The sequence below is a fragment of the Spea bombifrons genome, chromosome 1, assembly GCF_027358695.1.
Source record: "Spea bombifrons isolate aSpeBom1 chromosome 1, aSpeBom1.2.pri, whole genome shotgun sequence".
NCBI classification, from domain to species: domain Eukaryota; kingdom Metazoa; phylum Chordata; class Amphibia; order Anura; family Pelobatidae; genus Spea; species Spea bombifrons.
The window spans coordinates 23,402,488-23,421,883 of NC_071087.1; the positions used below are offsets into that span (position 1 = coordinate 23,402,488).

General features: G+C 42.7%; 2 protein-coding genes across 2 annotated transcripts; both read left to right on the forward strand.

Annotated features, from left to right (window-relative positions):
• Nucleotides 1-216: 216 nt before the first annotated feature.
• SRD5A3 (steroid 5 alpha-reductase 3) lies at nt 217-3,080 on the forward strand. Its single transcript, XM_053458458.1, has 5 exons — nt 217-479; nt 953-1,083; nt 1,491-1,682; nt 2,309-2,437; nt 2,781-3,080. Exons 1-5 carry the CDS (start codon nt 271-273, stop codon nt 3,038-3,040), a joined length of 921 nt encoding a protein of 306 aa, XP_053314433.1. The 5' UTR covers nt 217-270; the 3' UTR covers nt 3,041-3,080.
• Nucleotides 3,081-11,625: 8,545 nt separating this feature from the next.
• On the forward strand, nt 11,626-19,058 carry TMEM165 (transmembrane protein 165). Its single transcript, XM_053458468.1, has 6 exons — nt 11,626-12,003; nt 15,311-15,533; nt 15,801-15,976; nt 16,873-17,055; nt 18,501-18,606; nt 18,882-19,058. The coding sequence occupies exons 1-6, from the start codon at nt 11,857-11,859 to the stop codon at nt 18,956-18,958; spliced, it is 912 nt and encodes a 303-aa protein (XP_053314443.1). The 5' UTR covers nt 11,626-11,856; the 3' UTR covers nt 18,959-19,058.
• Nucleotides 19,059-19,396: the final 338 nt, after the last annotated feature.

The following is a 19,396-nucleotide window of genomic DNA, read 5'->3' on the forward strand; positions in this document are numbered from 1 at the left end:
AGGTCAAAAGAAGAAGCACTTAGAATGAACGTACGCTTTCTGTCCTCGTACGAATGTAGCAACTAGCAACGATGCATGGGTCACGTGGTTCGCTGGGGCCGCGGTTCGGCCGTCCTTTGCGCATGCGCTGGTGAAACCTGACGCTGTTGGTCGGCATACCAGGGGTTGTGCTGCAGGGATCCCCGGGCTGTTCATCTGGATCCCCTCTCCGGTTTTTCGCGGGTGGATGAGTTGCCGCTGCTACCTGCGCTGGATTCTCCCGGTGGAGCCATGCAGTGGCCCGCGGTGCCCGGCGGGAGTGTGATTGCCGGCGTGTGGCTGGTTCTAGACGTGGGGTTTTTCGTAGCTCTCCTCGCGCACAAGTTGGGCCGCCGGGGTAGCCTAGTGTATACTGTCTTCCAGGATGCCATTCGGTACGGAAAGACCAAGACAGGCATCCAGCGCCCTGCCTGGCTGCACTGCTTTGATGTCCCCAAAAGGTAACTGGTGTCCCCCGTACAAAGAGAACCTGCCCCCTTCCCCTCCTACAAGAAGCCCCCCTTCCTTTCTTTCCTTCCTTTAAGGAGCCCCCCTTCTCATCGCTACCAGTATGTTTCAGGATGCTCAGCACTTTACCAGCCGCACCTCCCCCGTGTGTATGGTTTGGGAGTAGAATATGGGAACCTCGCCTGTATGCCTGATCCCGGCTGCACAGCTCTAACTCGTATCTTGTTTTAAATGATGAATCTAGAAGCTGGTCTGATTTCTTTTTTGTGATCTTTCTGGCCTCTGTGATTAGATTTATGTCTAGCTATGATTTATTCCTCCCCAGTGAATGTTATACCTGCTTGCGGTTCTTTGAAGTAATAATAATGTCAGCGATATGCTATTCCTCCCCAACGACCTCTAGGTATGCCGGTACTGTACAGTAATAACCCGTATGCTAAGCGCTGTTGTGTCTCCGGCTCCGCAGGTGGTTCTCTCATTTCTATGTGGTGTCGGTGACGTGGAACGGCCTCCTCCTTCTCACATTAACGGGCTTTAAGGTCCCAGAATGGATGACTTCCTTACTCAGCTTCCTAAATGTCGATGCCCAGCAAACAGGTGAGTCGATGGGTGGAAAACCTGCGTAATGGCTCCCAGGGATTTTATTTGGGAATTATTGTTTATTAATTTATATAGCGCCATCATATTCTGTAGCGCTGTACAAGGGGAAAACATAACAAGTAGTAACAACAATTTGACCTACAGAAACAGGTGAGTTCAAATACAAACGGGGATTTAACAAAGTACGAAGGAGAAAGAAAAGGTTAGAACAATAGGGCATCATCTAATTGTAGAGGGTCAGAGGTTTAGGTGTAAGGAGAGGATGGTAGATAAATGGAATAGCCTCCCAGCAGACGTGGTAGAGGCTAATACAGTAAGGGAATGTAAATATGCATGGTGTAGGCATATGACTTATTTATGTATTATACATTTGAAGTTAATGTGTTCATTTTCTCTGAATACAGGTGGAGAACTTTCGGCTGTCCTGGCTCTTGCTCTCATCTGGGTGCACAGCGTCCGGCGACTCATTGAGTGCCTCTTTGTGAGTGTCTTCTCCGAAGGAGTCATTCATCTTGTGCAATATTGTTTCGGCCTAGTCTATTACTTCCTATTAGGTGTGACTGTATTTATCCATTCACGTCCGGACAGCGGGGCACGTAAGTGACATGCTTCATATCCTTAATCATATGCTTAATCATTAGAACACCAGTCACCTGGCGGGAAAGCATTCTAGTCCCTACCAACAAGGCCATGGATGCGCTGGCGTATTCTCAATGTTGTGGTCGCCCGGCGGCCTAATGGTGTGCCCAGCCCAGGTGCGGAGGACGACGGCCTCTTCTCATAGATAGGGTTGTCTGGAAGTATGTGTGTTGGCACGTGCAATGGCGTGTTGGTGTGTGTGTGGAGGTGCGTTGGCGTGCGCGGAGGTGCATGTGCGCTATGGGAGAGTACAAATAAAATAGAAAAGAAGATATGAGGAGACAGAAGAGGTTAATAAATACATGCGGGGAAAGGAGTAATGGGTAGGGAATGGATTTCAAGAGAAGTGCAGTAAAATTTAAAAACTCAGTAATGCCAGTTTCTCCCCCGTCCCTTGAAATTTCTTTGCTTAGTGAATAGACCCTAAAGTGTTTTATGTTTTCACGTTTATGATTAAAAATATATTTATTTTTTTGTTGGGGGGGGGCATAAGCTATCTTTCACCAGGACCCTTAACGCGCTTGTTCCTGCACTGCTATTGCTCGTGTTTTATTCTGAGATGGTTTTTGTCTGTTTTTCACAGTATCCGTTGAAGATCTTATAACGCAGGCCCGCTGGTACCATGTCTTTGGGCTGATGCTTTATCTCTGGGGCTCCATACATCAGCATAGGTGTCACGTTATATTCGCCAATCTCAGGAAAAATAAATCAGGTGAGAAAGTTTTGTTCCGAATCCTACAAGCAGTAAGTGAATGAATGAATGAATGAATGGGAAGCCGGAGCCGAGTCTTGCTCTTGCTATACCAAGCTATTGGTCAGCTATTGAGTTTTGAAAAATTCAGTATTGAAGCCATGCAAGTAGTAAATGTATCTGCGCGTTTATTACTGAATGCTGGTTATTTCTTCTTTGTATAATATGGCTGAATGTAAATTTCTTATTTGGATTGAGAAAGAATGTTCTCATTCCTGGTTATTAATATGATGATAAACTCTTTTTTGTTGGGTCTAGAAAGAAATGAATGCTATGTAGTGTATATTTTATGTTTTTATTTCAGGGAATATTGTAAATCTGAACTATCTGGTGCCCCGTGGAGATTGGTTTGAGAAAGTATCCTGCCCGCATTATTTTGCAGAGCTCGTGATCTACATCTCCATAGCGTTTATCTTTGGACTTGTGAACACGACCTGGTGGCTTGTGGTTACATATGTTCTCTTCAGCCAGGCGTTGGAAGCAGTTCTGTCTCATGAGTTTTATCATGACAAATTTAAGTCCTACCCTCCCAACAGGAAAGCATTTATACCGTTTGTATTTTAAATAAAATTGACGTGTATGTTTTACACGTTTCTTTTTTGTACAGCTGTGTGGATTCTCTGAGTGACGCTCCTTCCCGCAGGACACATTAGAGCTTCTCTCCTGTATACGTAATTTGAGGGATTCAGTATAGAAATACATTCATGACTGGGGCTTGTGTCTAAGGATGTCCCTAATTATATTCTGTGCCGTGTAATCTTGTAATTTACCCCTACACCCCCTGTCATATATGGACCCCAGACCAAAACCTGACACTGCATATTACTGATGTTTTAAGTATAGTTGGATAGTCTGACTTGGATACTTCATTGTGTGTTATGAAATGCTAACCTCAACACAATTATTTTTGGAACTGGTCCTGGGTATTTATTATTTTATATACCGCCATCATATATCATAGCGTTATACAGTAAATAGCTTGGCCTTCAATACCCCCCCCCCACACACACACACATTAACCATGTGTTATGTAAGACCAGACCTTGTTGCATGTATTTAAAGTATCTGGAAGTTTGCCACTGAATACTGGTAATACTGTGTTTGCTCGATTATAAGACGAGCCCCCAAAATTTTAATATTAATTTTTGAAAAAAAGCCTGAATATAAGACTACCCTTAGGAAAAAAAAGTTTTACTAGTAAATATTCACATGTAAGCTATTTTTTTATATTTAATAAAAACTATGGTTTCATTTCCTTTCATCTGCCCCACGGCTTGCTACTCTGCCCACCAGGTATGCTTTATACTCCCTTTATGCCACTCTGCCCTCCGATATGCCTTATACCCTCTTTATGCCACTCTGCCCCCTGATATGCCTTATACCCCCTATATGACACTCTGCCTCCAGGATATGCCACTTTGCCCCCCTATATGCCATTCTGCCCCCCCCTGATATGCCTTATTCCTCCCTATTTGCCAATCTAACCCGCTGATATGCCTCATGCCCCCCTACTTACCAATGCATCACTGGACATCAATGTGTCCCTGGTGCTCCAGACTCCCTGGTGTCAAGTGGGGGCAGCCGGTGGACGACTGCGCAATTCGTGCAGACAACCTCCGCTGCTGCTGGGGCTTCTATGTCCGGTGGATATCCATGCAACCTCCGCTGCTGCTGGCCGATACTTCCGCCGGGACTTATATGGTGGAGCACCGGAAGGTCATGTAACGCCGGTACTCAGTCATAGAAGTGCCGGCAGTAGCGGACGATGTCTGCGCGCATCGTGCAGACGTCCACTGGCTGCTGGAGAGGAGGATCCAGGTCCTCTGCAGCACTGCGGGGGATCTGGATCTTAGTCTTGTAGTCAGACCTCCATGTGAGGTCTGATTATAAGATGACCTTCAATATAAGACGAGGGGTATTTTTCAGAGCATTTGCTCTGAAAAAAACCTTGTCTTATAATCGAGCAAATACGGTATTTCTTCTTTGTATAGTACAGCTGAATGTTTTGCTATCCATTTGGTATTTGGATCGAGAGAATGTTGTCACTCCTGCTTATTGATAAGCACGCTGTGGACGTTCCATCCTAATGCATAGTAAAGTTGGGAGTTGAAATGCCAACCCGTCTCCCAACTGACACTACTAATGGTGTGGAAATCAAGAGACGTGAATTCTTTGAATGCATGAAAGTTTATTCTGGATACAATCAGCTGTAGGAAGATCTATGCAAAAGCACGCAGGTCTGACAGCTTTACAAAATCTCACAATATACATATATATAATACACATTGATTACAAAAGAAGATACAAGATAAGAAGAAGTACACACCTAGAGGATGGCACAAACAGAATGACTTGGCTTAAAAGGCAACAATTTTAACCGACATAATATTATGACATGGTGGGCACTCAATAATTAGACACCTTTTGTTCTGAAGTTGACCCCTAACCTACACTTATGGCACGATTCCTTATAACCAGTTTGGTCTGTTGTATGTGACTTATGTCCTCTTATGTTTATCCCACAGGTTGCTTTCTAAGGGAATGTCCTGAAAGCACACCTTCTCACCAAATGCAGAACTCGTTTAACCTCTCATCTCCCATATTACACACATGTTCCACAGTAAATATGCCCCTCGCCAGAGGAACATTGTGTGTATGCCTGTTGGCATATAGACAGATTTTATTTATATCTGTTACAGTAAGGGGAGAACAGTGGCCATCCTAAGTAAGACTTTGGAAGAGGTTGAGTGTTGTTGTTAATTTTCTTTTGTTCTCCAAGTAAACATAGGTGGTTTTAATCAAAGTGAAATTACGTTTAAATTCTGTTTCAGTAAAGTAAATCAACCTAGAGGGAAATATAAGAGTTTCACTGGAGATACTACCACTCATATGATGGACCTGGGATTAAAAAGTATTGTGACAGTTTACACTGTAATGAAGGTCTGGCGGGGGAGTAGAGAAACATATAAGTGAGTAATCATTCTGGCATGTTAAATACCGGCTTCATTTTATCGAGTGAACCAAGGAATAAAGGCCTTGTTGTTTCTGTGCATTGGAACACAGTTCATAGTAGACTTGTGCACAGCGAGCAAAATCCACACGGACAAAATGTTTCAGGCTGTTTGGGGGCATTTTTTGATTCAGGAACAACATTCAGGGGGCGCTCTGAAAGGGGGTGTTCGCTGGCACCTTTTGGACTCTTTCACCTACAACAGCACCATCTTAAGGTTAAGGAAAAGATCCACACTCACTTTTACACTGCAGGACCACCAGCAACAGCTGCACTTCTTCAGTGGATACACACATTCAGCAGCATGCCATGGGACTCAATTTCTCCAAAAACCAAGACCAGTTTGATTAATTGATCCCTCAGAGTAAAGGAGATGATATGGCAGCAGCAGTAAGGGGCAGAGCCAAAGGGGCTTTGCCTAGGGCAGGGGCGTCCAACATGCGGCCCGCTAGACCTCGAGGTGCGGCCCGCGTAAGATCGGCAGCCAGGGCAACTGATCTTATGCGGGCCGCACCTCGAGCCCTGCTACTTACCTTCTACATGACTCTGCTCCAGTCCTGCTTCCTCTGTGCAGTACCAGAGAACGCAGAGGAAGGCCGCGCCCTCTGCTGAAGTCTGTGAGCGGCATCGAGAGAGCTGCAGTGCAGGTAAGGGGTTGGGGAGGGTGTTTGAATGAGTATGCGTGATTGAGGGAATTAATCTGTGAATGAATGAGTATATGAATGAATGTGTGTGTGTGTGTGTGTGATAGCATGGATGTGTAAGTGCTGGAACTTAGGCATGATGGGACTGTGATTGCTGTTAGCAATCACACTCCTATCATGCCAAGTCAGCCAGTACATGCTGAAACCTAGCTAGCTGCCCCACTTGTGTATTGATGCTACCAGCAGTATGGGGTCTACACATCACTTACAGCCACCCTGTACCAGTATGTACTGGCTGACTTGGCATGATAGGAGTGTGATTGCTAACAGCAAGCACAGTCCCATCATGCCTAGGTACCAGCATTTACTGGTTGCCTGGGTATGATAGGAGTGTGATTGCTGTTAGCAATCACACTCCTATCATGCCAAGTCATTGCTAATTTTTTTGTCCATTTGTGGTGCGTTACCTACTTTTATTAAAAATTTGAGTTTTTATTATTATTTTTAAAGGTGGGGGACATTTTCGGTTTTGGCTAAGTGAACCGTGAATGTTTTGGTCCAGAATTTTCATTATGGTGTATCCCTAGAATAAATAGAACTATTTCATTTTTAATTATCCTGAGTCCTGAATTTGTAGTCACAAAACTTTCTAGGCCCAGAAATCAGTGAGAGGAAAAGTAAAGGTGGTATATCATTTACTTTATTTTAATCTGCATATTTTATTAAAGGCCATAGTTTCTCACAGTGAAAAATGAGTGCGGCCCTCGCATGTATGCAATTCTGGTGACAAAAATCCTTCCACCAGCCCTTGTTTTTATACTTTAACATACTTTGAATATTGCAACATGAATATGATTGTCATGTTTCACTCCTCTAATTCACCAGCTAAAGCCTAGTTGTGACAAACAGCATTGTGAAAGTCATTGAAGTTTATGGAGAATTTACTGAAATGTTGCTTTTCATATCCTGTATGTGGGAACTTTTTTGTGAAGATAATCAAAAAAGTGTTTTGTTTTTTTGTAACTATTGCCTTTGGGAATGTGCCTATAGTATTCTTATCACAAGAAGATAGAGAATGGTCACTTCTTAAACCACTTGAAGTTTTAACTAAATACACTGATTGAATTATTAAACCCCATCAATGGGTAGAAACATACAAAAATATCAAATATGACAATAGGAACTATAATGAAACCGAAATAATAATTTATTCTTCTTTTTCTACTCTTTTCATTGATAGTGGTATAGGTAGTTATAGGTAAATCCCAGTAATGGGAATAAAATAAGATAAAGAACTTTCCTTTACCTGTAACATAATGTAAAGTACACACATTTGTATTGCAGATCGCACCTGCTACCTATATGTGGTGGGAGGAACATACACTGTGTAGAGAGGTGTGTTTGAAACTGATTTAGATTTCCAACTCAGAAATGCAGGTTCCCCAGATGACGCCTGATCTCCCTTGTAGCGGCAGGAATGTGTACGTCCTAAAGGGCTTTGCTAAATACATTTTTAGGACATGCAGGTACATCTATAGGGGACTGAAGGGGTTAAAGTTGTCTTTTAGTAAAACCCATAGTAAATGTAGAAATAGTGCATAGTCTACAGTAAAAAGTGCAGTGTAGTGTAGCACAGTCAAACTGGTTTTATATTAACCTTTTAGTGCCCAGAGGGAAAGGCGATTCTTTCAGCCATGGTCCCTCAGAGATTTCCTCTCCTGAGTGCTGAAGAATGACTCTTTGCGAGTCCAGAGGTGGCCCTGTGTTTTACCTCCTTTGAGGTAAATGTATACCTTTTGCTTTTGTTCACATATTTTATTTGATTTAATAATAAACTTTTATTAGTCTCCTAATTCTTTTTGTCTGTAAGTTATTCTTTTAAATTATTACAAAGGAATATGTCACCTTAAATATTCTTCTGGAGGACTTTATAAATTTAGACTGTAGAAACTTTTGAAAGTGATGGCTCCGAATGGTCCTTGGTCTCAGACCCAAATGCCTGGAGGAAACAAATGCATTTGTATATGTCTGTATTTCATATATATTTTACTTTGTATCTGTATCAGGTATGTGAAACATGACACATAACAAAACCAAAACAAAAAAAACCCCCCAAACATACATTTTCATTCAGAAAACTCACTCCCAAACAGTAGCATAACATAAAATCCTGCGGATCCCTGGAAGGCTCCTCCTCGTGTTCATATCCTATTTTTGGATCTAAATGGTTTTACATTATAAACTAGTTCAGTTGTATTATGGAGCTAATTAATGCAATATTGTTCATAGTATGTGTTTTTATAGGGTATCTTGTGGTTGTGAGGGCCTGGGTATGCTTGTGCATGGGTATTTTAGTGTGTGAATATGTCTTTGGCTATATAAGTGAAAGTGTGTGTCCAGGTAAGATGGCATGGGTGTGTACATCTGGGTATGTTTCTGAACCCAGAAACAGTATTTTAGTGTGTGTATTTGAGTAAGTTAGTGTGTAAAAATGTGTTTTGGGTACATGAGTGTGTGTATCTTGTTGTGTTAGTTTGAGTGTCAGAGTACGGGTGTGTCTGAGTGTGTGTTTTAGAGTCTTAGTGTGTGTATGTGCACTAGGTAGAGTGTGTGCTAGTGTTGAATGTCTAGTTGTGTTGATGTGAGTGTCTGGTTCTTTTCACTGTATCCCATGTCCTATATGACAATAGTACATTTTTTTAAGTTAATTTAATTAAGTTTCGTTCTATGCTGCTTACATGGCAGTGCTTAAGCCTAACGGTAGGAAGTAAGGGCTTGTGCACAGTGGTACTGGTTTAGCATGCTCACGTGAGACCAAGTTCTTGATAATCTTGTGCAACACACATTGTTCCAAAGAGCCACAAGAGATGTTTAGTACCAATAATTGCAAGTGGGTACGTCTGTGGCCTTTGTTTCTTATAAATGGGAACATTTAGGTGGAACAGTCCCTCTTGTGGCATCAAACCCCCTTGTGCCTCTTTTCCACCTTGATGTCCTTCTTTTCTAAGAAGTCGAATGTTTTCTGGATACAAGTTTATCACGATGTTCTACAGCCATGAATGCCACAATGATGTGTCTACAAAATGATTACATTGTGTGAATAAAACACTTCTAAATACCTTACTTGTTACATAAATAACATCAAAAGGTCACAAACTCATATAAAGACCTGTTGGTAAAGACCTGCAATCTGGCCATAAACTCAACTCACAGAGTCAATTACTCAGGGCCGGACTGGGAATGAAAAAGCAACCCTGGCAATATTTGGACACTAGCCCCAACCTGCCTGTGTCGTTTCTGCCCCCAAACACTTATACATTCACTCACTCATTCAATCATGCAACACTCCCGCACAACCTTACCTAATCTAGATAGCTGTGGTATTTGACTCCATGAATTTATTTTAAACTATTAATACACTTAGTACATTATGTACGTATAGACAATAGATGTAATTCCGAAAAAATCCAGCTAGTTTTATAATACTGAAACAAACATTTTATATGCAAATGAACCTTAAATCAAACATTTTGTGGTGTTTTGGTTTGAATCAGATTACATACATCATCAACAAACCTATCGATATGAAGAACCACTTTAAGCCGGTTATGCAATCAGTAAAGTTCAAAACACTGTAATGAGGCCATGATTTTAATGTAGCTTTTGTATTCAGAACTCTACTCGACGAGTCTCCCACCTTTCTCTATGGTCATTGGCTGAACAGTTGCTATCCAGAACACTGCGTTGAGTTGAACACCTGCGGTTGCCAAGGGTGCGCGCATGAGCACTACAGAGCTGTGGTGAGAAAGTATGAATTTAAGTAGGCTGTGCATTGGCTACCTGCGATGGTGATAGTTACAAATGTCACTAGAGTGAAAGTTGTCAGGATAGTTTGGACAGGACAGCTGAGTTTCTACTCATTGACTTCACTATGAAGGGCCAACCCAGGGAACTTCTGCTGCAGGAACAGCTTGGCTGGTCCCGTATAATGTATAGTTAAATACTTGAGAGTTCATCAAAGTCTTCTGACCCACTCAACTATACTTTATACATGCCAGCTCAGTCATTCTTGCTGGAGGAACCTGCCACTATTAGCACTCCAAAATAAAAAGTTGTGTAAGAGTTAAAACTACAACTCTCCCATTAGTGAATAAAGCCGTTAGTTTCAGTCTATCCCTTGGGTCAGCCATGAATCTTTGGTATAAGATGTCGGATTGTGTAGGAGAGTTCAGACATCCCTACAAGCTGTGTGTGTCCCCATATAAAATAACCTATTTTTTATTTTGAGTTTTAGCCACAACTTTTGCCAAAGGCCCAAGAAGTGTAAAAATTGGGCTAATGGGGCACGTGCAGCAGGACTGAATTTCCACAATATTACAGAAATGTAAAAAAAAAAGGTTCTCCCATAGTAAGGACGGTCAAGGAGATGCAGCAGTAACCGTAGTAGTTGAGCACTGGGTCTGGGAAGCCAGGCACATGCAGCCCGTGGAGCACGACTGAATTTCCACAATATTATAATGTCTGGGTTTGTCACCAATATTTATCAAATAAGCGCAATATAGGATAGAAAAAATTAGCAACTCTGTACAACAACGTAAATTCAGGAATAATCTGGGGAGTTGCCCCACTGTAGCGACTCCTAGGCTTTTAAGTAAATAAATATACCGGTATGTGTGATTTAGCTATTTCTAGAACTTTCCTTTTTATTTTTTATAATGAAAGCCCCATTGCTGCTTACTGAGAAACAACCCAGGGACCTGAAACCCATCAAACAGTCCTGATTATGATGAAACACAAGCTGAGAACTCTGGGAGTTACAATTGGCACATGTAATGCAGTTAAATGTTACTTATGCGTCCTGAAACAACATGTAAAACTTCTTTAAACTGTACTGTACAATGGCAATCGTTCATGCTTGTAATATATATATATATAAATATATATATATATATATACCTCCTCACCTGTTGTCTCTGTAAGTCAATTTGTTATGTTATATACTACTTGTTGTGTCCTGTCCACCCATTGTACAGCGCAACGGAATTTGATGGCGCTATATAAAATAAATAATAATAAATATGTATATACATACATACATATACTTATATATTCGAGTGCACACATATATGGTTTTAAGTTCCGACACCGCTATGGAAACCGTGTGGGGTGTTTTAATTAATTTACTCTCCTAAAGAGGAAGAAGAGCGCACCGTATGTTTATTAATTCAAATGATTTAAATGCTCCGTTAAGTGGGCTGGAGTGTAACGCTTGTAGAGGTATAAACGCTAAAGCACAATTGTGGCTTATGGCTTTTTCTCCCTTCAAGCAGTAAAGAATAAGCTCTATTCTTGGTAGTCAGTAGGCTAGACTTGTATGTGGCGTTTAACCCTTCCTACGTATTGCGTCAGTTCCTCATGGCTGTACGTGTCAGTTCGCTTAGCCAATGGGCGCTCGTTTTACTTGCAACGTCATTCTGCGTAGCCTGGGTGGGATCCTGGGGCTCTGACGATGGCAGCGATCTGGTGACTGCGCTCGCCGTGCTGGGACGGGACGCGGTAAGCCGGTTGGACGGGCCGTGTGGAGCCGGTGAATAGTCATCCAGGTGGCTCTCCACACCCGCCAACTGCAGTTCTAACAAAGGAGAACACCGAAACCGTCTCCCTCCCCAGCCGGTCCTGTGGCTTATTCTTCTCGCGGGAACGGGAAGCCGGCTTATCCCCTCACAATGAGCTCCCCACCGTGGCTGCCGTTGGTCGCTGTCTGCTTGCTGCAGATTGCTAGCTTGGCCTTGGCCATCCAGGAGGATGACGGGACCCACCGTAACCGAGAGCCCCCGCTGCCACAGAGACCCGAGCCGCCTGTGCGCGTCGAGGTGAGAGCCCAGGGCCCTGAATAGCCCGAACAATCCAGGGCAACTCAGAGGGGCTGATATTCGAAGCTTTACGGTGTATTTCAGAATCCAAACTATACATCAACAGTTATATATGTCTTCATATAGACACTTCATGGGGGTTTATTCGCTAAATAGGTCAAAAGATAAATAGACAAATTTGTATGACTTGCCTTTGACATAATGCCCATATTTTGTAATACAAGTAATAAGTAATACTATGCGCCAAATCCTTTAAGTCCTGGTAAATCTTTCATTTTGCTGAACTTGGGCTTTAACAAACATACTCGCCCACCTGTGATCCTCTGCCGCTCTTCTCTGGCCCTCGGGGCAGTGGCATGTGACATCATTGCTTGTGTGCATGGCCAGGTATTGCTGAAAAGGCTGTAGGTTATTGCCTTATTTTAGACGGTGTCTGATGCCCCCTATGGAAGCTGCATACGGCCAAAAAGGCATCGGGCTACAGCGTTATTTTTGGCAATGCACAATTTCATGTACGGTGTCTGACATCATCGGAGGATGTCATTGCCCAGCACGCTCCGGCTGGTAGAGGTGATGCTGGAGTGCTGTGAAAACGCGAATGGAAAAGTTTTGGGTAAACTTTCCAACACATAGCTTTAGTATCACTAGCTGAGCACACGAGTACCCTGCTGACTACACAACAACAACGCCTGCGGGAGATCCCCTTTTAAGTGTTTATTACGCAGGACCAAGCACTTGAGCTGCTGTTGTGGGAGAAGCTCACTGGTTTTGGGGTGTCGGAATGTTCCAATCTATTGCAAACAGCCGCTTTAGCGATTAAACCCCAATGAATATAATTTTGCACCCTGAAATGAGCCTTTTTTATTGTTGCTCTGTAAGCCAAAAACTTTACCAAGTGTGGCCAATCAAACCGTTTCCAGGTTAAAGTTAGATGTCTAAATACAACAGTGTTATTCTATAGGGTGACGGAAATCACGGTAGAGCTATTGGGTTTGTGGAAGGTGAAAAAAAAATATCTTAGCTTTTTTCTATGCCGTCGGCATTGAACGCAGGGAAGAGCTACAGATGGGGTTGCCTGGTGGACTGCATGTGTTTCATTCTGTGATGGAAGTGGCAGAACGCTCAGGATTTCAGGAACTCATCTAGCAGAACCTTTTATTATAATGTTTCTGGCGGCCAGGAATCATGAATGAAGTCAGTCATCTTAATTGGGTTAATGGTGCTCTACAGTCTCTACTATCTGAGCATTGGCAGGGGTTGATTAACAATGGGGCAGAAGTGGCACCTATGCTGCTGTCATTCAATGCTGGGTGATTTGGGGGCCCATTTTTTTTTATGAGGTGTATCTCCCGCAGAAGGGGTACCCACAGAGACGCAGACTCAATGGTTTCTGGAGTGCGGTCGGTGATGAGGGAAGCTTTGTACTTCCTGTCATGTGAAAGGGTCAGCTGGTAACAGGTTTTGTAGTCACGTGTTTCACTCCGATAGGAACCTGCAAGGCTCTCTGCTTGTAAGTAAAGACTCAGTGTTGCTGTGTTAGGATCCAACTACCTGTAGGGGAGATTCTCTGCCTAGGGAGCCTAGGCCTCCATAGTAGGTCTCATGTGGTCATCTTGCAATGCTCTGCAACTCACTACCACACGTTGGCTCCTTGGGTAAGGTAGGTGTGGTGGTCATGGACACTTCTGCCTCCGGTCTTGCCCCACCCTGCCTCTACTGAAATATTGAGGAGTTGGGTATGGAGTTCTGAGTTGGAAATAGGGGTACAGAGGAGCCAAGGCTTACCAACGCAGCGGTGTGTGATCCTCTATGGTCTAGACTCTTCCACTGCGCAGTGGTGGCTTCTTGTTATTAGCGGGGCAGGGTTTGTGCACGGGCACCGGGAGCGCGTTTTCACACACTTGTTCTATCCAGTCTTCTTTCTGGTTTTATTAATGAAAAATATGGCTGCTGAGCTGAGGGACAGTCACACCAAATTACTGTTAAATGGACAGTGTGATGCCCTGGGAAGCCTCGGCACTGAACAATGGATATGTGAGTACTTTGTGAGTATTTTTAATACGCTTTCTGCTAGTGTAACAAAGTGAGGGGCGCACGCTACGTCACGTCACATTTATTTAGTGCCAGCAGATTCTGTTTCTGCTCCCTATATCTTTATTTACATTGTGGTTGACTTTAGTAACATAGACCGTTTCGTTCTTTTGTTTGGATTCGTCTGGATCAGTAGGAATTGGGAATATCTCGGGATAGTAAAACCAGATGGGTTGTATGTAGGTTTGTTTTTTTCTCCTCTTTTATAAATGTAGGATGCAGACGCGTTTCACATTCGATAACACAGGGCTTGCATCTTTATTCTCTAATCTCCTGTTTATTCAGTCAGCCGGTTGCTCCGCTGCATTCCTCGTTTATCTGAACGCCGTTCTGCTTCATTTAGTATCGGCTCTTGAATCTACTCCGATTGTAAAGACGTATTACACGAAGCAGACGTTTTATTCAAAGCTTTTCAAAAATAAAATAATCCAAAATAATCCAAAAATATAATTTCTTTTTGGTGGTTTCACAATTAAAACATCAAAATAAAAGTAATCTTAAGGGAGTTGGAACAATGTTAATCCACTTTTCATTGTCAGGATTCCTCCTGGACGTGTACAATGGGAGCACATGCTGGTTTTTATCCCATTTTTATCTGGCTCATGACCTCTTGAATGACACGGGTCGTTCTGACCTTTTTACATCAGCAGAAGTTCTGCCAGATACCGTATGATTGCTATGATAATTCCAGATTCCCCGGGAGATCTACTGGGAAAAGTACTGCATTTAGGTGTTCGTAGCACTAATACTGGACCGGCGTTCACTCAGCACAGGGTTATATTCATCACAGCGCCATTTGTTGTTACTAAAACTTGTATTTGATTGTTATACTCCAACAGCGTGCTATCCATGTACAGCTTCACGCAGCACACATTAAGAACACGCAGTGCTCGCTCTAGGGGCTGAGTGCAAACATACAATGAGCTGTTTAACGTTTGTATTATCTGAATGCAGAGTGTTTGTTTTGGACAGAACGTTTCTTTATTGCTCTGTTACTCTTGGCTTTGTAACCGTTTTGGAATGTGGTTTGACCTCCGACCCGTTAAATGACATAATACTCTGTCACTAAGTTTGTTTAAAAAAAGCAAAGTGCTCTTTTTTGTACTTATTGCCAACAGTCCCAGGGTATCATTCATATACATTTCCCTGGGTCAGTCAGTTAAATGTTAAGTAATAATGTCAGATTTTATTAAATGTATCCTTTTTGTTTCCACAGAAGCTGCTCACGCCTCCTTCTGCCGTACATACCGGCAACGAAGAGTTCTCATCCGGTAACCTGGGATTCATTCATGCGTTTGTGGCTGCCATTTCTGTTATCATTGTGTCGGAGCTGGGAGATAAGACGTTCTTCATTGCTGCAATCATGGCCATGCGCTATAATCGCCTGACGGTGCTGGCTGGGGCGATGCTTGCTTTGGGTCTGATGACCTGTTTATCAGGTGATTTTTTTTAATTTTTTTATTTTTTAACCTTTCCTGTTTGAAAATTGGTTTAATACAAATATTAGCATTTAAATGTTCTGTTCGTATTCCATACACCCCACCAGTGAAGAAAGTACTTTGTATGTCCTTTAACATGCATTCTTCTCCTGCTTAAACAAGTTCTGCAGTTATATTCATTTCCTTTTGAACCAGAGCCCCTCATCTCCATCTTTCTCATTCATTATTTTCCCCCATTATAAAGTAACATTTTTGAATTTGTTTTAGTTTTGTTTGGATATGCCACCACAGTCATTCCCAGAATCTACACGTATTACGTGTCAACCGCACTCTTTGCAATATTCGGTATTCGAATGTTAAGAGAGGGCTTAAAAATGAGTCCGGATGAAGGTCAAGAAGAACTTGAGGAAGTTCAAGCAGAAATCAAAAGAAAAGATGAAGAAGTAAGTCTTAAAGGATAGTACCCTTTTCTCTGTGTTTTGCATAAATACACCATCAGTCCTGTTAATAAAGCATCTCCCAGAGTGTAATAAACACATATCCTGAAGCAAAACACTGACTGTTGGAAGTTTCCGCTAACAGATATGCTCTATGAATAAGTCTTACGCGGAATGGGTGTGCCCCAAGGTTAATCAATGTTAAATGCTAGCATCCTAACATAGGAAAACCCATTGTACCTATTAGCAGTAATTCATGTTCTGTCTTCCAAGCTAAAATACAGATTCCCTCATTCACTTCCCATAATGTGACTATTTTTGACTCTGCGACTGGGCCTCATCCTTAGCTTTCTTCTGCAGGCTCATGTGCAAGCAGACACATTTAACCACGGGGGTCTCGTCAAGTAACATGAGGTTACCCCACTGTGTTCCTGGCTCCCTGAGCTGGTACAAAATTGTTTCAAAGTGCTTTACTGGCCCTGTGTGACACCCCCTGATGAGTGCCCCCCCTCAAGTACAGCAGTAACTAATGCATATAATGCATCTTAGTGTAAAAGTATATATTTTTGTAATTTCTTACCCTCCTTTTCCTTATTTAGCTATGGCAAAGTACAAACATTAATGCTCTTCAATTAGTTGGTCGCTACATTTTCTTTTAATACCTGTTATCCCCCAGAATGCTGCTACTAACTCGCGAATACCAAGTAACACTTGTTTCCTGATAAGAAAGCCGGCGTGTATCAATTAATTTGTTTTGCAGGACGCTAAATGAATGCATCTTATATATTGTGCTGATGTCCCATCGCACCCGTGTTATTTAACTTTCCTCCTTCGCGGCAGAACACTTTGTTAAAGAATTTTATCCCTGTTTACACAGCGAGTTACTGCTTTTTTCTTAATAGCTCCAGCGATCTAAGCTACTAAATGGACCGTCGGATTTGGAAAGTGGCGGAGGGCCTACCGTACCCAAGAAGAGGTGGATGCAGTTTATTTCTCCGATATTTGTGCAAGCATTCACCTTAACGTTCCTGGCAGAATGGGGAGACCGCTCTCAGCTCACAACTATTGTTTTGGCAGCCAGAGAGGTGAGAGCGCAATGTACTGGTCTTTTCGGGTAGAAAACTAACAAATTTTATTCTTTTTGGTATGGTTTTATTTATCTGTGTTTTCTGGTGAAGGTTTCAGGTAGCACTTTAACCGTAACATATATTAACCCTAAAATGTCCATAGTCTTTTTATGTGTTTGTTTGAAATGTTAAATTACTGGGTGTTTTTAGCGGTTTGTGCAAGATAAAAGTAAAATTCATTCTATCCAAAGAAACACGGAATCATGTAAAAGGCTTTACCTTTAGCTGTATAACCCCCCAGGAGATATACCGTATTGGCTCGAATATAGGCCGCACTTTTTTTCCCCACTTTAAGTTTTTAAAGTGGGGGTGCGGCCTATATTCGGGGTCTAGCGCCCGACGCCCGGGACATGCAGTCCCGGGCGCCGGGCAGGCAGCGGGGTTAAGATACAGATCCCCCGCAGCGGTGCAGGGGACCTGCATCCTTCTCCCCGATACGCTCAGACAGCCTCCCCTGCCAGCACTTCCCACGGGGGGGGGGTGCCGACACGGGAGGTTATCTAAGCGTTTTACCTCTGCCCACCCCCGACTTACCGGAGCAGACTCCCGGGTGTCTTGCGGGGCCGGCGGGAGACATTTACGCAATACGCAAATGCAACTTCCGGTAACGGTACCGGAAGTTGCATACGCGTATTGCGTAGATGTCCCTCGCCGGCCCTGAAGACACCCGGGAGTCTGCTCCGGTAAGTCGAGGAGGGGGGGCAGAGGAGGACAGCGGCAGCGTATCGCGGGGAGGGCAGCGTATCGCGGGGAGGGAGGGCAGCGTATCGCGGGGAGGGAGGGCAGCGGATCTCGGGGAGGGAGGGCAGCGGATCGCGGGGAGGGAGGGCAGCGGCAGCGTATCGCGGGGAGGGAGGACAGCGGCAGCATATCTCGGGGGGGAGGACAGTGGCAGCATGTTTTTTTTGGTGCTTTTTTAAAGAAAAAAAACTTTTTCTTTAAAAAAGCACCAAACTTTTAGGGTGCGGCCTATATACGGGGGCGGCCTATATCCGAGCCAATACGGTATATGGATGGATTTTTTATTATTTGCCAAGATAGCTGTTTAGCCTGATGAATCATACTGCTAATAAAATGCAATAACTGATGTATTTAGGCCTTATCAATGGTATAAGGTATAATACGTGCAGTTGTGTAATAAACAACATATGCACACACATTTTGGAGTACTATATGGATGGGAGGGCTTACACGATAAATATAACCCTATACTGTCACTTTAATTTTAGTAATTAGTATGATTTACCTATGTTGGAAGGACTGCAGCAAAATAGTCACATAATATCGACAGTAATGGATGAACCGGTACATAAGCCGTACATCTGACTCATTTTATTACAGGGGGCTGGAATCCTTTCTTATCCAAGCGCTTGCAGCATAACTGTTTACTTCTCTTAATACAGGACCCCTTTGGCGTTGCCGTGGGGGGCACCATCGGACATTGCCTTTGCACCGGTTTAGCAGTCATTGGAGGAAGAATGATAGCGCAGAAAATCTCAGTTCGAACCGGTGAGCATCTGTTTCTTGTGACAAGAGCTGTTTGTATTTATAAATCAATATGCCGTGTAAAGGTCGCTTCTGGGATATCCACTGAAAGATGTGTTCATCGTTTACGTGTTCCCTACCGTATCTAAAATCTATGCATGGATAAAGACTTATTTTATTTTTATTAATTTGGTACAATAGTTATTGCGGCTTAATGTGTAACCTTTTGTGGATGAATATTAGCAGTTAAATGCCTTTTTAGTATTACTAATGACCAATTTCTTTGTTTTCTTTTACAGTGACAATCATTGGCGGCATTGTTTTCCTGGCTTTTGCTTTCTCAGCGTTATTTATAAGTCCAGATTCCGGTTTTTAACATTTTTGTTCCCCTTTCTAAGTCCTGGCTGGATATACCCTTTTTTTTCTTTTTGTACTGTACGATGTATATAATGTATAAATTGTAGGTTACAATGAAAGATCCTCTGTACAGAATCACTCAATCGAAATGATCTTTTAATCTGTATGGTCTGCTTCAGCGGTTGTTAAACTCTTGGGAGATGTTTAGGGAGGTCTCTTTCTATGTTATGAATTTACTGATTCCAATACTATAATAATCTATTCATCACCCCATTATCTTTACCATTACTGTACATTTAATATTGTGTGCCATTAGCACACAGTATGCAGTAATTGCATTGTCAATATTTGACGTGAAAGATTTTTAGATTGGAAGTGGCATGCTAGATGGGGAAATATCAACTTTCTCCACTAAAACGGATTACATATTTGTTACAATACCTAACATCGTGGCATA

Excerpts from the sequence above, each read along its gene's own strand:
- SRD5A3 (XM_053458458.1), top strand. The coding sequence starts at position 271 with ATGCAGTGGCCCGCGGTGCCCGGCGGGAGTGTGATTGCCGGCGTGTGG. Across the intron at positions 480-952 it reads TGCTTTGATGTCCCCAAAAG|GTGGTTCTCTCATTTCTATG; the intron begins GTAACTGGTGTC and ends CCGGCTCCGCAG. Across the intron at positions 1,683-2,308 it reads ACGTCCGGACAGCGGGGCAC|TATCCGTTGAAGATCTTATA; the intron begins GTAAGTGACATG and ends TGTTTTTCACAG.
- TMEM165 (XM_053458468.1), top strand. The coding sequence starts at position 11,857 with ATGAGCTCCCCACCGTGGCTGCCGTTGGTCGCTGTCTGCTTGCTGCAG. Across the intron at positions 15,977-16,872 it reads TCAAAAGAAAAGATGAAGAA|CTCCAGCGATCTAAGCTACT; the intron begins GTAAGTCTTAAA and ends TTTTCTTAATAG. Across the intron at positions 18,607-18,881 it reads GAAAATCTCAGTTCGAACCG|TGACAATCATTGGCGGCATT; the intron begins GTGAGCATCTGT and ends TTTCTTTTACAG.